This window comes from Xiphophorus couchianus, chromosome 18 (assembly GCF_001444195.1).
Source record: "Xiphophorus couchianus chromosome 18, X_couchianus-1.0, whole genome shotgun sequence".
NCBI lineage: Eukaryota > Metazoa > Chordata > Actinopteri > Cyprinodontiformes > Poeciliidae > Xiphophorus > Xiphophorus couchianus.
This window is the reverse complement of record NC_040245.1, coordinates 18,140,164-18,156,360: the sequence shown is the minus strand read 5'-3', so window position 1 is coordinate 18,156,360 and position 16,197 is coordinate 18,140,164. Positions and strand designations below refer to the sequence as shown.

The window sequence follows — 16,197 nt, the reverse complement described above, 5'->3', positions numbered from 1 at the left end:
CTGCAAGCAAAGTTAAATCATGTCAACCTCCCTGAAGTGCTGAGCCCTTAGAAAAATTCATCTTTTTCTCTGCAGTCTACAATCCAGTCTACAGATACTAATGCAGATTGTTTTAGTCTGGAGCTCAGTAAGTTACAGTTATATCATCTCACAATTACCACTTCTTTAAAAAGAGTAAGAGGAGAGTTTTTCTTTCCCCTTTTAACAACCCAAACAAACGTTTTTCTTGCAAAACCAATATTAAAATCCTTTCACGAACAATTGCAGAATCCTGCACTTTGTTTTCAGAAAATTTGACACAAGCTCATTTACAGGCCCATTAACAGAGTGATTATGCTTGTCTAAACTTCATATCTCAATTAAAGTGCCCATCTATCCTCTTTGCTGTGTTTCGTCTATGGTTTTGACTTTTCCATTGACTCGCGGAGCTCGGCCAGATACTCCAGCACGGTCCCTGCAGGGCAGCCAACCAACAGCAGGAGGTTTCAATCGACCATGGCAGCGCTGACGTGGCTCTGACGCGAGTCCTGAGTTTGTGCAGAAAGGTTTCATTGATTTTATTTAGCCATGACCATTATCTGAGCAGCATCACTGACTAGTTCCATGGTTATGTGTTAATGAGTCCCTCCAAAGCTCAGCTACCAATCAACTAGTGATGCTAGTGATTGCTGTTGTGCCTGGGAACAGCTGAAGGAACACAATGAACTAGCATTCATTTTGTTTCAGCCTTATTGGTTTCCTTCAGTTCTCCTTCACTTTTATCAGTCCAGTCTTTTTTGAACTTCTGTGATTGAATGAAATGAGACAAGAACTAATTTTGCAAATGTACCTCAGACATTTTTTAGATTAAGATGTGAAAGTGGAATGCTATTGTGTATTTATTTTGTTAAATATCCTCTAAATGTTTTATTCAGGTTTCCTGATAAATCACATATCTTGTTGCAAAAGAGGAAAATAGGAGGAAATTTTCCCTGCAGTTTTACACCAACAGCTTGCTGTTTAAAGCTCATCTTCTTTCACAACTAATTCAGTCTTATTTCATCCAGTGATGTCCCTATAAGCATTTCAAAAATTCTGCCAGAACCTTTTGATCCATTTGAGTATTTGGGTTGTGAAATAAATTACAAATACATTTGCATATAAACACATGTCACTTTGCACTAAAACTAATTATAGGAAACTTAGTTGTATATAAAAACAAGGCTCTAATTGGAGTCATCATTAGGCTGCGATTTATTTTAAGAACACTTCTGTGTTGAGACAAATATTATTGCATACTTGAAAAAGAGGATTTATGTGAATGCGTTGTTCTCACTAATTAAACAAATTAAACAAAGTGTGGCTGGTGGAACTAAAAAGAAAAACACGCCTCCGCTAGAAGCATTTCTTTCTGTCGTAAACAATATTTTGCTGCAATTTTGATCGTGTTGCAAGTCCACATACATAATTTTGAATTCATTTCAACAATATGATCTCTGTAAGCGTTTGCGGCACCAAATGCTCTTCCATTAGAGAAAAACATCAATCTTCACCACCAGAGCGAGCCTCAGGCTACACTGATGCTGAAAGAGTTCCTGCCTCCAGCCCACACCTGGGGAAGAAGAAGAAGAGTCTATTTCTGTGGTATTACACTAAACCTGACACGAGAAAAAGGAGCCTCTTTGACTCCTGTCTGACCCTCCTGCCTCTGCTCATCCTCTCAGCTGCAGAGAAAGCAAGTTTTTTTTTAGACAAAAAGAGACAAACTCACAGCAGCTGCAGGCAAGGACTGCTGTTGCTGTTTTCGTCTTTTAAGTTCTTGTCCCATCTTGATCGCCCATCACGCCACTATATTAAACTATGACAGTTCTGTAGGGAAGTTACTGCACTGGAAACAGATTTGTGATTTTTTGGTCAAAATCAGAAGGCTTCAGTACACAAGAAGGTTTGAGGAAAAGTTGACATTTTTCAAGAAATGCCTCGTTCGCTTTAGAATTACAAGATCAGGTGCGGCAGCAATTCCTCCAGTAAGACAGAGAATTCTTGTGCACACTTTTGCATCTTTTCTCATTAGTTGTAAAACCCAGATGTTCTGGGCTCTGGTTTATGTCTTTATTTGCAGTAAATGTTCGCCTTTGCAGTTAGGAACAAGTCTGAACAACACATCCACTCCACTTCTCTCCAGATTTTGCAAGGAACTGCCTGAAAAAGCCTAGAGAATGCCAATAAAGGACTCTGTAATCAATAAATGCACAAAAGTAAGAAGGCGGAAGTGTTTTTGTATTTCTACTGAACTTTTACATCAATATTATCCAGAGTTTTAGTGAGGGAAATGTATCAGTTATTGTTATTAACATTATTATTTTATAATTGAATGCAACATTATAGGCCAGATTTTGACAAATGAACATACTGTCATCATCATCATGAGCATCATGAGAGGCACGGAAAACAAATTGATTAATAAAAAAATAATACTTAGACCACTTTGAAAAATAAATTCGTATATCCTGTAGAAATATATATATCATCTGTGAGTTCAGATGTCAGAAATGTAAATATCTACGCTTCTATAGCATAATTTACCTTGGCCGAAGTTTATGCATTTATCTTCCACTTATCTTTCAAATATCAATTAGGCTCTTCAAGAAAGATCCTCATCATGCTGAAAAAAAATACTGGAAGAAAAGCACAGCGCAAATCCAAACAGCATGAAAAGTTGAACAGCTTCTGCGAGTTGAAAGACGTTCCTTCTTCGGCAGAGTTCCAAAGATAGATGGTGCCGATTCCTTGGAGGCAAACTTCAGATTTTTAGGTCTGCAAAGAAACTTGACAGCACTTGACTGGACTTGTGTGGAATAAGAAAGCAGCTTCAATGTCAGTGAACTTGTGTTTCCTCCTTGGCACTTCTGAAAGGTTTGTGTGTGTGTGTGTTGGGCAGGTGAATGTCAGCGTGAGACAGGTTGTCAGCCAGATATCTATGTATCCTTCTGTCTCTGCGGAGCCTCGGCCTTCATCCTGAAGCTATCCCAGTAGGCAGCGTCTTCTTCTGTCAGCGGCGAGGCCGAGGCTATGAGTTCGCCGAACGACAGCAGCGTGAACGCGGCGGGAGGAGGAAGAGGCTGCGAGGATGACACAAGAAGGACAAGAGGTTTTCTTTTAGCCTTTATAGTCCCAACTCTTATGATTCATTGAGTTCAGGACTTATTATTTGCAAGACGTCTAAAAATAGAACTCATACAGGCTCCTTGAGACAGAAGTGTCTGACTAAGACTTTAAAATCACAAATGACTCATTTCATGAGAGGATTGAATATAAATTAAATATTTGATATTCTTCTTTAATAAATAATTTTAAACTGGTAAAGATGTGGCTGCCAACAGTGAAGAGGGAGCCATGTGGTCCACCAGGACACGGTTTCCACGGCAACTGAGTGTATCAGCAGTGAGCATGTAAGAGCTGTGGGGAAAAATGTGTGTCAGCTTATTGCAGTGGCCCTCAAGAATCACTTTTCTTTCTTTCTTTCTTTCTTTCTTTCTTCCTATTATTTTAAAATACAAAATAAGGGGTGAACAAATTTCTTGGCACCCCAGGTAGAGATGTGTCAAAAGCTTGGAAAAATGCTCCTATTTATTTGAGTACATTTATTTAGTGAGAAATATAAGTAAAGAAATGGTGGCAAAATTACTGGTACCTGTGGAAATGCCTTTAGGATAAATTCAGCTAGTTCTTCTTTATTAGAAAGCTCAAAGCAGGAGGATCGTGCTGAGAAACAAGGCCCAGGCCCAGGCAGGAAAAGACGATGTGTTAAAATCCAGACTCGGTTTTATTCAGAACAATGACGTGTCAACGAGATTACAACGGTGTGTTGGTTCTGTCCTGAATAGACACATTACTGATGCAACGCATATAATCCACTTAATTAGGCCCGAGCAGCAAAGCGCTGCGAAGGCCTATTGTATCTGTGCTGTTTATTAGGCCCGAGCAGCAAAGCGCTGCGAAGGCCTATTGTATCTGTACTGTTTATTATTACGATTCTTCCCACCTCTTCGTGTGCCTTTTTGGGGGCTTTATCATATTCAAAAACTCACCAAACTTGGCGGTGGCGACTAGAAAATTTAAAAATTTTGAATTTTAAGGTTGTCGCAAAAATCGCAAAAAAAATTGCTCAACGCCGGCAACTAGCAATTTTCTGTTGGTATGAACACAATGGTATGAACGTACTTCATTGTAGAGACTTGAAATTTGGTACACTTGTAGAGCTCACCAAAAGACTCAGAACTTACATTTAATGTTATAAGCCAACTATCACAGGAAGTCGGCCATTTTGTATTGAAGGTCCATTTTTTACCTCGATTTTGACGTTTACAGCCTTCGTATTTGATCGAACTCCTCCTAGGGATTTCGATTGATCGACTTCAAACTCGGTCAGTCTGATCATAAGGCATGTCTGATTTAAAGTTATCAAATTGGTGAGTTTTGGAGCATGTTGAAGGGGGGTTAGCAGGGGTCAAAGTTCACCTACTCGCCATGAAACACGTAACTCTTATATTTCCTATACAAAAACACATAGAGGGACCAAACTTTCAGGGATTGATCGTCATCGGGTGTCCTAAAATACCCTGCAGTGAAATTTTTTTTTTACGTAGGCCACGCCCCCTGAGAGCAGGAAGTGTCATGTTTTACTTTGAACGGTCGCTATCTTAGCCCTTTGACCTAATCAACATGAAACTGTGTCCAGAGACAGAAAACATGTTGGTGTGTTGTGGATTCAAGCCCTGACCGGCTGCGATGAAGCAGGTGGGCGTGGCGGCGTTGCGAACGCCGTCGAATTTCGTTTGGCTCTGAATTCCACAATTTCGGGCCCAGCTGCACCAAACTCACTAGGATGGATCCTTATCCACCCGCCAACAGGAATCCATAGCGATATTTGGTGGGCGTGGCCTAATTTCTCTATACTGCCCCCTAGAATATTTTAAAAAATCAGCCCCAAGCCATGCTTTAACTTAGAATTACGAAACTTGGTACACATGTGTATCTTGTCAGGACGTACAAAAAAGTCTCTTGGAGCCATGCTCTAAACCCAACAGGAAGTCGGCCATTTTGGATTGAAGGTCCATTTTGGACCTCGATTTTGACGTTTACAGCCTTTGCATTTGATCGAACTCCTCCTAGGGATTTCGATTGATCGGCTTCAAACCCGGCCAGTCTGATCATAAGGCATGTTTGATTTAAAGTTATCAAATTGGTGACTGTATGAGCTTGCTGAAGGGGGGTTACCAGGGGTCAAAGTTCACCTACTCGCCATGAAACACGAAACTCTTATATATCCTGCACAGAAACTCACAGAGACACCAAACGTTCAGTGATTGATCATCAATAGGTGTCCTAAAATACCCTGTGGTGAAATTATGACATCGCTTAGGCCACGCCCCCTGAGAACAGGAAGTGTCATGTTTTACTGTGAATGGTCGCTATCTTAGCCCTTTGACCTAATCAACATGAAACTGTGTCCAGAGACAGAAGACATGTTGGTGTGTTGTGGATCCAAGCCCTGACCGGCTGCGATGAAGCAGCTGGGTGTGGCGGCGTGGCGAAGTGACCTGTAACGCCGATGCCATACGTTTGCTTCTAGATTCCACATGTTTCGACCGAGCTGCACCAAACTTGGCCTGACTCATCCTGGTGTGATGCCTGACAATGCTATGTCATCATATTATGACATCATCTAAGCCCCGCCCCCTCAGAATGAATTAGAGAGATCTTCTGTGTAATTACATAATAAACAGTCCAAGTTCGTTGTTTGTAGGGCAATGCTGCCCTCTGCTGCCCACTGAAATAGTTTCATTATTTCAGTAATTCGACACCAGAGGGCAGCATTGCCCTACGGAATGACAGTTCAATGTTGAATTAAAGAGGAAAAAATTAAATAATTTGTAATTCTAACACAAAAACTCACAGAGACACCAAAGTTTGAGTTATTGATCATACTCTTGTGTAGAATAATATCCAATGGTCAAATGATGACATCACGTAGGCCACGCCCTCTGACAACAGGAAGTCTTGTATTTTACTGTGAACGGTCGATAGCTTCTGCACCAAACTTTGCACGAGTGACCCTGGTGGGATCCTTGACGACCCTATGTCATCATATTATGACGTCATCTAAGCCCCGCCCCCTCAGAACAGGAAGTGCCGTTTTTTTACTTGGAAAGCTCCGTTTATGGCTCTCTTGACCTAGTCAAGATGATTCGGATGATAAACTCTGTCAATGCTCGCTGCTGGCTGAACCGTGTGGGCGTGGCCAAATGGCGAATATCAGTCCCTCGCCATATGCATACGTTTGGCTCTTATTCAGGCATAGATCATCCGATTGGCGCCAAACTGGATAAGTATGACCTTTGTACACCTCTAAAGAGCCCAACGGGTTTGAAATGTAATTTGACTCCACTGCGCCCCCTAAGTTAATACATCGGCTGTATCTCCTCGATGCATCGACCGATCTGCGCCAGATTTTTTGACAGTTGTCGGGGAGCGCCGCCGAACGCATTCATGCATGTGGCCCGGTGGACGGGCGGGGAAAATGCGCGACAGCTCCTGCGGCGGCTAGCCGGCAACTAGCAATTTTCAACAGACCCATTGCTATTCACTTACTTCATCGTAGAGACTTGAAATTCGGTACAGTTGTAGAGCTCACTAAGACGCTCAGAATTTACAAGTAATGTCATAGTGCAAGTATCGCAGGAAGTCGGCCATTTTGTATTGAAGGTCCATTTTGGACCTCGATTTTGACGTTTACAGCCTTCGTATTTGATCGAACTCCTCCTAGGGATTTCGATTGATCGGCTTCAAACTCGGTCAGTCTGATCATAAGGCATGTCTGATTTAAAGTTATCAAATTGGTGAGTTTTGGAGCATGTTGAAGGGGGGATACCAGGGGTCAAAGTTCACCTACATGCCATGAAACAAAAACCTCTTATATTTCCTATACAAAAACACATAGAGGGACCAAACTTTCATTGATTGATCGTCATCGGGTGTCCTAAAATACCCTGCAGTGAAATTTTTTTTCTACGTAGGCCACGCCCCCTGAGAGCAGGAAGTGCCATGTTTTACTGTGAACGGTCGCTATCTTAGCCCTTTGACCTAATCAACATGAACCTGTGTCCAGAGACAGAAGACATGTTGGTGTGTTGTGGATTCCAACCCCGACCGGCTGCGATGAAGCAGGTGGGCGTGGCGGCGTTGCGAACGCCGTCGAATTTCGTTTGGCTCTGAATTCCACAATTTCGGGCCCAGCTGCTCCAAACTCACTAGGATGGATCCTTATCCACCCGCCAACAGGAATCCATAGCGATATTTGGTGGGCGTGGCCTAATTTCTCTATACTGCCCCCTAGAATATTTTAAAAAATCAGCCCCAAGCCATGCTTTAACTTAGAATTACGAAACTTGGTACACATGTGTATCTTGTCAGGACGTACAAAAAAGTCTCTTGGAGCCATGCTCTAAACCCAACAGGAAGTCGGCCATTTTGGATTGAAGGTCCATTTTGGACCTCGACTTTGACGTTTACAGCCTTCGTATTTGATCGAACTCCTCCTAGGGATTTCGATTGATCGGCTTCAAACTCGGTCAGTCTGATCATAAGGCATGTTTGATTTAAAGTTATCAAAACGGTGGCTGTAAGAGCTTGCTGAAGGGGGGTTAGCAGGGGTCAAAGTTCACCTACTCGCCATGAAACACGAAACTCTTATATATCCTGCACAGAAACTCACAGAGACACCAAACGTTCAGTGATTGATCATCAATAGGTGTCCTAAAATACCCTGTGGTGAAATTATGACATCGCTTAGGCCACGCCCCCTGAGAACAGGAAGTGTCATGTTTTACTGTGAATGGTCGCTATCTTAGCCCTTTGACCTAATCAACATGAAACTGTGTCCAGAGACAGAAGACATGTTGGTGTGTTGTGGATCCAAGCCCTGACCGGCTGCGATGAAGCAGCAGGGTGTGGCGGCGTGGCGAAGTGACCTGTAACGCCGATGCCATACGTTTGCTTCTAGATTCCACATGTTTCGACCGAGCTGCACCAAACTTGGCCTGACTCATCCTGGTGTGATGCCTGACAATGCTATGTCATCATATTATGACGTCACCTAAGCCCCGCCCCCTCAGAATGAATTAGAGAGATCTTCTGTGTAATTACATAATAAACAGTCCAAGTTCGTTGTTTGTAGGGCAATGCTGCCCTCTGCTGCCCACTGAAATAGTTTCATTATTTCAGTAATTCGACACCAGAGGGCAGCATTGCCCTACGGAATGACAGTTCAATGTTGAATTAAAGAGGAAAAAATTAAATAATTTGTAAATCTAACACAAAAACTCACAGAGACACCAAAGTTTGAGTTATTGATCATCCTCGGGTGTAGAATAATATCCAATGGTCAAATGATGACATCACGTAGGCCACGCCCTCTGACAACAGGAAGTCTTGTATTTTACTGTGAACGGTTGATAGCTTCTGCACCAAACTTTGCACGAGTGACCCTGGTGGGATCCTTGACGACCCTATGTCATCATATTATGACGTCATCTAAGCCCCGCCCCTCAGAACAGGAAGTGCCTTTTTTTACTTGGAAAGCTCCGTTTATGGCTCTCTTGACCTAATCAAGATGATTCGGATGATAAACTCTGTCAATGCTCGCTGCTGGCTGAACCGTGTGGGCGTGGCCAAATGGCGAATATCAGTCCCTCGCCATATGCATACGTTTGGCTCTTATTCAGGCATAGATCATCCGATTGGCGCCAAACTGGATATGTATGACCTTTGTTCACCTCTAAAGAGCCCAACAGGTTTGAAATGTAATTTGGCTCCACTGCGCCCCCTAAGTTAATACATGGGTTGTATCTCCTCGACGCATCGACCGATCTGCGCCAGATTTTTTGACAGTTGTCGGGCAGCGCCGCTGAACGCATTCACGCATATCGCCCGGTGGACGGGCGGGGAAAATGCGGGACAGCTTCTGCGGCGGCTGGCGGGCGGCGGTGCTGGAAACTGCGGCAGAGCTTCTGCGGTGGGGAGCGGGCTGCGGCTCTGGAAAACGTGCGAGAGCTTCTGCGGTGGCCGGAACCCCCGCGGTGGCCAATAGGCCGGAGCGGCGCTTGCTGCGAGGGCCGCTTGCAGCTTTATTAATAATTGAAATTGTCTGGACACTGTTCTGAACAATACGCACCAAGGGAACCATAGTCTCCGTTTACATGGCTGTGTGTGAGAGTAAGAACAGATAAGCGGGCCGGTGGCTTATCAGCTGTCAGATCGTCCTGTCTGGTCTGACCCAGCTGGCTCTTATTTATCCAAACCACTGAGTCACATCTGATATTTCTGTCTCCTAAAACGGGTAGAAAAATTACAATTTCTCACCCTCAACAAAAGCCATGTCTTTTGGCCAAATGAAAATAAGATTGAGCTTTTCCACAGTGAACACTCTGGGTAGGTCAGAAGTGAAACAAAAGATATTTGGTGAAAAGGCGTCTGTTAAGCATGGTGGAGAATCTGTTGGCTTGTTTCTCTTCTAAAGGCTCTATAAACTTTATGACACTGCGTGGTGTCATATAGTTTTTTCTAAATACCGGGACATTTCACATAAATATCTGGTAGTAAACTGAAAATGTTTCATCATCCATCCGTCACCCTTTGGCTCTTGAACGCCAACATAGATGCAAAATGTATGACTAAATAAAAACAGTACTTGTTAGCCAAGCAGTCAATCACTGTTTAGTGCATATCAACTAGACTCTGGATGAGGCAGTGATATTTTAATAAAAATGGTCAAACATCCCTTTTCTCTGCGTCCTGAAGAACAACTGCATTTCTCTTGAGAAAGAGATGAATGTAAAGAATTAACAGCAGGGCGGTCAACACCGATATTCCCAGGGAATCCATGAAAAACATCAAGAACAAATTCCCTGCTCCCATGCACAGGATACCGATGCCACCACTGTATTTAACCAGGTGTTGTGTGGGGGACAAAAACCATATTTTCGCCTAAACACAGATGTTACTTTGTCTTTTACTCACACTTCTTTTATTTTATTTTCTCAAAGATGGCCTCAGATGTATATTCAGTTGGAAATGTTGTTTTGTCTTTGTCACAAATAAAGTAGAGCAGCTACTCAGTCATCAAAGCTACGTGTCCTTACTGCGGAGCCGGCCTCGTCTGCTGGTCCGAGTGCAACGGCAACGTGATGGTCAACGTCCAGCAGACTCTCCTGCAGGAGCACAGCGACAGACACATCAGGACAGGGTTTAAAATTACCTGCAAGAGTGAGTGAAAATAGCCATCTGTCTCCGTGTGTTAGCTCTGTGATTGACTGTGAAAGACCCAGCCTGCCTCTCCTCCATGACTTTTTAATGATAAACAGCAATTGCTGAGAAATGGCTGAATGCTCGTGTCTGTGAAGTGTCAAACACAAACAAGCTGCAAATCCCTCCAGAGCCACGGGTGACATTCTGTCTGTCACAAACCAGGGCATATCATTTTAAAATTAAAAACAAATACACACGGAATTGAGCAGATTTTATATTTTTAACCGACAGGCACCAGTTTAAAGTGTGGCAAAGAAAAATAAAAAAACATATCAAAATAGTTAGTGGTAAATACAAGTCTATTTGGTTTAGCCTATTTACATTTTGTATTCTCATGTCAAGAATATCAAATCAGAATGAAAAGGGACTTCCACATTATACTAAAAGTATCAAGATAGAACTGTGAGGTTTTTGCAGTGATGGAGCAAATTATCATGTTGTTTAGTCCTTTAGATCAATGATCAATCAATGACTCACCACAAAAAGATATTATAGGACCAAATAAAAGAAAAATCTCAGATGTACGGAAAAAAACAAAAGCTGCAATTTTCTGCCTTTGCAGCATGTTTAATAATATAAACTCATATATTACAGTAGTTGGTTGTTTCAAGTGAACAACAGCAGCTTTGTCACTTGCTCATTTACAGCATTCTTTATCCCATTTTCTTCCATTTAGTTAGACATCTAAATGCATAAACAATATGAAAATTGTTTAATATCCTGTATGTATTTTGAAATGGGTCAAAGACAATGACAGGTGTTTTAAAGAGGTGCTCATCATAAAGCTCATAGAGCTGAAAACAACAACAGGCCTCCTGAACATTGACATAAGAGACAGGTGAGGAAAGATGGCAACAATAATTTAAAACCAAAAATACTGTTCAACAAATCTCGTAAAAGAAAAATACATCACAGATAAAATGTAACAAAATGGATGGATACAAAACAAATTGAGAGAAGAGAAATGACAGTGGCCATCCTCTTTAACCTGTGTTCTATCTGGACGAGCTAGATGTGCTGGAGAACTGGTTTAATTTACACCTGCAGCAAGAGAGAGACACGTCTCCTCTCTCATTAAGTGGATTTGGACAGCCACTTGAACTGTCAGCAGGGACCACAAACAGGTAGCGTAGAGGAGGGGTTTGGTTCCATGTCAATAAAAGTACTATACCCTTGGTCTACATGCAAAACAATCCTTTTGGGACTTGTGTATATTTGATGGGTCAACTTTAGAATCCCTTCCAGGTGATCTATTGTCAGTAAGAAGTCAACTAAACCAATATTAAACATGGAAAGACATTCAGATGTTTTCTGAATTCAACTTACTTCAAATATCCACAAATCGTCTGGTTCCTCATCCAGATGCATCTTGGTCTGGCGCAGCACCTTGCCCTGTGTGAGCAGCTCGGGCGACAGGTGGAACTCTGCCCTCTGCAGGTTAAAACCCAGACCTGTGCCGATGGCCTTGATGAAGCTCTCCTTCAGGGTCTTGGTGCAAAAATCAAGAGGAAACTTGATTAGTTAACGTGCACAGATAAAGAAAATGTTTTGCTTGTGTGAATAAAGCTGAGAGTTACAGTCTGAGCATGGAGAGCGAGCGTGTCTCTACGGTTCATACTCCAACAGAAGAATCCATGCACACGTGTTAAAAGGCGTGCATACAAAAGAGGGGCTTTATGTCTTTATGTGTGCGCCCAGCCAAAACCAGCCATGCTCCATGGCCAATAAGCCACAATAACACCATTACAGGACTAATCACTATGGCAACCGTTGAGCTCTGCCATTAGTCAACAGTGTGGTGGTGATATCAGAGCTTGACGTCTCTGAGCCGCCCTCTCATTCTCACAGCATCTTTACTTAGCTCAGCACTTGCTTACAGTGGCCATCTGTGTGTGCGTTCATGTCTTGGAAGAAATGGAAGACAGGAAACAAAGCTGAGTGTATCATAACGAGATACTGACAAACGGGAGATTAGAGGAAGGGAGAAAAGTGGAGGTGAAATTTGAATCAAAAGGAGGTCAAGCGTCAACGTGCAAAATGTCCAAATTTTTCTCTCTCTCTCACACACGCACACCACCGCCTGTGGCGCCCGGCAGCAATGCAGTGTGATGACAGGGTAGTATGGTTGCCATGGTTACCCAGTGGCGGTAGAACGCGGCAAGCTGCTGGCGCTCCGAGCCCGCTGATTGGATGGTGCTCCATTCGTGCGCTGTAAACTGACGAGTCATGATGCGGAAAAACTCCGGGATGGAGTTGCTACCTGCAGGAGACGGAGACACGAGGACGCAGACATGAGGGGAGGAAAAAAGTGAGTAGATGGAAAATAATATGCAAAAGCAAGTCACAGCCTTAATTATCACAATGCATATTTGATTGTGGTGACTGAACACACAAGCTTGGACTTGCATTTTAAAATTGAATATCCTATGAATACTTTTGTTAGACAACAGCGACACCTTGTGGATAACTTGTGAAACTACAAATCTAATCTAGGGCCAGAGAATAAAAAAGTTCAATACAATCAGCTGTAGAAATAGATTCATTATTGTGAATCTCTTATGACACTGCATTTATAGTTGCATTGAAACATTTAATAAAAACTCTCATATTTGCTTTTATGTAGCACTTAAACTCTTGTGTAAGCTTCAGCCTTCACCTGGCAGTGTGGTCTTCATCACATCTACTCCAACCTGCATCCCCTGTTGTGCAGCAAGCACAGCATAGTCGCCTTGGTGGGAGATGTTGAAACTCCAGGGTGGATCAGAACCAGTAGTGACCTGCATCATTTTTGAAATGCATAAAAAAGGGTTTCTGGTTGAATTTGTGTGTCTTGACAGTCAGGTGAACCTCCACGTGAAAATGAAGACAAAGGAGAGCTAATATACAAATAATGTTCCAACAGGCAGGACATTGTGATGCTTGTGTATGTCTAGATGGGCTAAATGTGACCCAAAGTTCCAGCAGTGGCCCTTGAACAATCACAATCCAAGTCATAAAATAAATTACAAGTCTAGTGCAAATAAATTGGAATTTATTTAGGGGACTGACACATGTATGAGTGGTTATCATACGGAGGAAATAAAAAAAACCCATAATTTAATATTTATTTATTATGACTTGGTAGTGCAGCCCTAACATCAAGTTCTGACCTGGATAGATATTCATTTCACATTGTTGGGAGTCCCATGTGTCTCAAGCTTATTGGGATCCAAACAGTAACGACAGAGTAAGAAAAAGAAGCATGAGGAAACACTTAACCATAAATGAAAAAAAAGTTTTTACCTGGAGAGGGGCAGCTAGATATGGTTTCCCTCGAGGGGATCGGTTTAATCTGATCTGTGACCAGGGGATTCCCATCACCTCACAAACAAATTTCCTGAGCAACAGCCGTCCAGCCTGTGGGCACACATGTTTAACATTATAACCTGATAGGTTTTTCAGTTCGCCAGCTGTTTCTCAAAAGCATAAAAACAAGGTGAGCTTCGAGATTAAAAAGCAACAATTTTTTTTATGACACTGTTTTATGTCATCCTGGAAATTGAAGACCCTTCAGATTTTTGTTAAACATTAAATCAATCTAAAGTTGTTAGGATACCTGTTTCAAATGAGGTTTTGATCACATAACTGAACTTCCTTGGAGGGTCTCAAACCTTTATCGCAGCACCTGCACATCTATCCTTGAAGTTCTTGGTGTATATTCAGTTAGGGTGCATTTTCCTACTTCAATCACAGTGTAGAAGTTGATAAGTCTACAAATTAATTTCCGTTCATGCATGCTGACCGGAATGACAGTTGCAGAAGGTGGGTAAACATTGCAGATCAAACTCACCATCGCTGACTTAGCATCCTTAGCGAAGACAAACTGTCCGATCCTGTCCTTCTCTTCTTGCTGGACACACCGAGCAGCGAACAACCATTCGGACCTGCTCGGTGTCCACGACCCGCAGCGGAAACCCCAGCGGACAGAGCCCATGCCTGCTCACCCCGAGTCATCTCAACTCCTGCAAAACTTCCCGCTGATCACAAGAAGCTACCTTTAGCATGGCGTCCCAGCATAAACAAACTTAATTGTGTTTTATTTAAGGTTTTGGGGTCGCGGAGAGATACAGATGAAGAAATGCTGGAGCTGGTAAACCAAAGCAGATAAAAATTAAACCGACCTTTCTGTTTACGTTGCTTCTTTGACACCGCTACATTCACCCGGAAGAGCATAAATGTCGTCACAGTGGGAGCGGTTCAGGATTGGCCAATAAGAGCGTCTGAAACAGTGAGTTGCCTTACAGTTGCCTTCATGTACTCTCAAGAATGTTGTAAATAAGAAGTAAAATCGTTAAGCGTAAGATTATTTGATTAATTTCTTAATAAAATCTGATAAATATAACAGGAAGTTTACAAAAATAATATGCTCTCAGTCAGTCTAACTTTCTTAATCTATATGTTTTAGTGTCCATCCATCCATCCATCCATCCATCCATTTTCTTACACCCTTGTCCTTAGTGGGATCAGGACGGGTGCTGGTGCCTCTCCAGCTAACTTTCCGGGCGACAGGCGGGGTTCACCCTGTACAGGTCGCTAGTCTGTCACAGGATATTTTAGTGTGTTGCGCAGAAAATTAAGTTTTTATTCTAAACTGTGACACACTGATTTAATCTGTATGGTACTAATTAAAGAAACAAAAAACAAAAAAACCCGAAAGTGGCAATAAATGGAGTTAAGTTTAATAAAAATAAAAAAGAGATTATTTAAACAAAAGATATCGGTTTGGTGTATTCTCCGTGGTTGGTGGCCAACTTGAGCCTCAGAAAGGCTGGTATCCGACCGACCTGAAAAGCAACTGGAAATATATCTCAGTGGTGTGGTTAGTTTGTCTCTTTGCAAACTAACCACACCACTGACATATTTTTTTCTCATATATTATAAATAAACCGCATCTTATTATCTAAGACTTTTCCAGGTTATGATTGTTGTTCTCTGGTTTAGACGTATGCATCCATTATTATAATTTTGCCATTTAGTTAATTGATTGTCTTCTCAATATAGAAAGACAGCCAACGAATCCTACAGAATATTAATGTTTTATATGCTATAAATCTCGCAGAAGGCAGTTGCACTCGTAACTTATGATAACATTTAATCATAATGTTTATTATTTTGCTTTTATTTAGTTTTTTATTATAATGAAAGTGTGGCATGTAAAGGTATTGAGTCGATCAAACTAAAAATTAGAAAAAAATACACCTAGCTGCAGCTACAGCTGCAGGATTTTAGGTTGTTTCTCTAGTAGTTTTGGACATCAAGAGGCTAAAAGGATTGTCCTTTTGTCTTTGCCAAGTAGGTCAAATACTGTCAGCTTGAATATATAATTGCTACTGAACTTTAATTAAATTTATTTGCCACATATTCTCAGTTACATTTAGGTCTGAACTTTAATCATTCCAATGTATTAATATGTTTGATCTAATCCATCTCTAAACCAAGCTATATGTGTAGGGCCTTTTTTCTGCTGTTTTTTCTTATGTTTTTGTAGCAGGTTATCTTTTAGTATTTCCCTGTATGTTGTGCTAACCTTCCTCCAATCAGCTCTGCCCGCTTCCCTCTCCCACCTGAAAGTGTTCCCACAGCATGATCCTGCCACTATATTTCATGGTGGGCATCATATGTTCAGAGTTGTATGAGGTTATTTTTTAGAAAATATAGTCTGTTGCACTTTGGTAGAAAATGTTAAAGTTTGGTCGCATCGGGCCGAAACACCTTCTTCCACAGATTTGATGTGACCCCTACCTGACCTGTCTGATATGTAAGATGTACTTCATGATGCTATTTATTCTTCAATCTTTCAATTTTAATCTT

The 16,197-nt window shown here is 41.8% G+C and overlaps 1 protein-coding gene and 1 long non-coding RNA gene across 5 annotated transcripts; both read right to left on the bottom strand.

The window, feature by feature from the left end:
* Positions 1-1,209: 1,209 nt before the first annotated feature.
* aasdhppt (aminoadipate-semialdehyde dehydrogenase-phosphopantetheinyl transferase) lies at positions 1,210-14,590 on the bottom strand. Of its 4 annotated transcripts, none has more exons than XM_027999317.1 (8): positions 14,508-14,590; positions 14,177-14,363; positions 13,630-13,743; positions 13,004-13,124; positions 12,486-12,607; positions 11,674-11,835; positions 10,182-10,250; positions 1,210-3,101 (listed from the first exon to the last, which is right to left on the bottom strand). In XM_027999317.1, exons 2-8 carry the CDS (start codon positions 14,318-14,320, stop codon positions 2,958-2,960), a joined length of 876 nt encoding a protein of 291 aa, XP_027855118.1. In that variant the 5' UTR covers positions 14,321-14,363; positions 14,508-14,590; the 3' UTR covers positions 1,210-2,957. The 4 variants fall into 4 exon arrangements, with proteins under 4 accessions (XP_027855118.1, XP_027855121.1, XP_027855120.1 ...); XM_027999319.1 differs by lacking the exon at positions 1,210-3,101 and adding exons at positions 3,108-3,438; positions 3,674-3,744 and having other exon boundaries at positions 14,177-14,566; XM_027999318.1 differs by lacking the exon at positions 1,210-3,101 and adding an exon at positions 3,108-3,744 and having other exon boundaries at positions 14,177-14,566.
* LOC114133425 (uncharacterized) lies at positions 3,946-6,821 on the bottom strand. Its single transcript, XR_003593180.1, has 3 exons — positions 6,612-6,821; positions 6,079-6,082; positions 3,946-4,171 (listed from the first exon to the last, which is right to left on the bottom strand). It is a non-coding gene; the product is annotated as an uncharacterized LOC114133425 (long non-coding RNA).
* Positions 14,591-16,197: the final 1,607 nt, after the last annotated feature.

Excerpts from the sequence above, each read along its gene's own strand:
- aasdhppt (XM_027999317.1), bottom strand. The coding sequence starts at position 14,320 with ATGGGCTCTGTCCGCTGGGGTTTCCGCTGCGGGTCGTGGACACCGAGC. Across the intron at positions 12,608-13,003 it reads GATGAAGACCACACTGCCAG|GTAGCAACTCCATCCCGGAG; the intron begins GTGAAGGCTGAA and ends CGTCTCCTGCAG. Across the intron at positions 10,251-11,673 it reads ACGATTTGTGGATATTTGAA|GAGAGTCTGCTGGACGTTGA; the intron begins GTAAGTTGAATT and ends GTGCTCCTGCAG.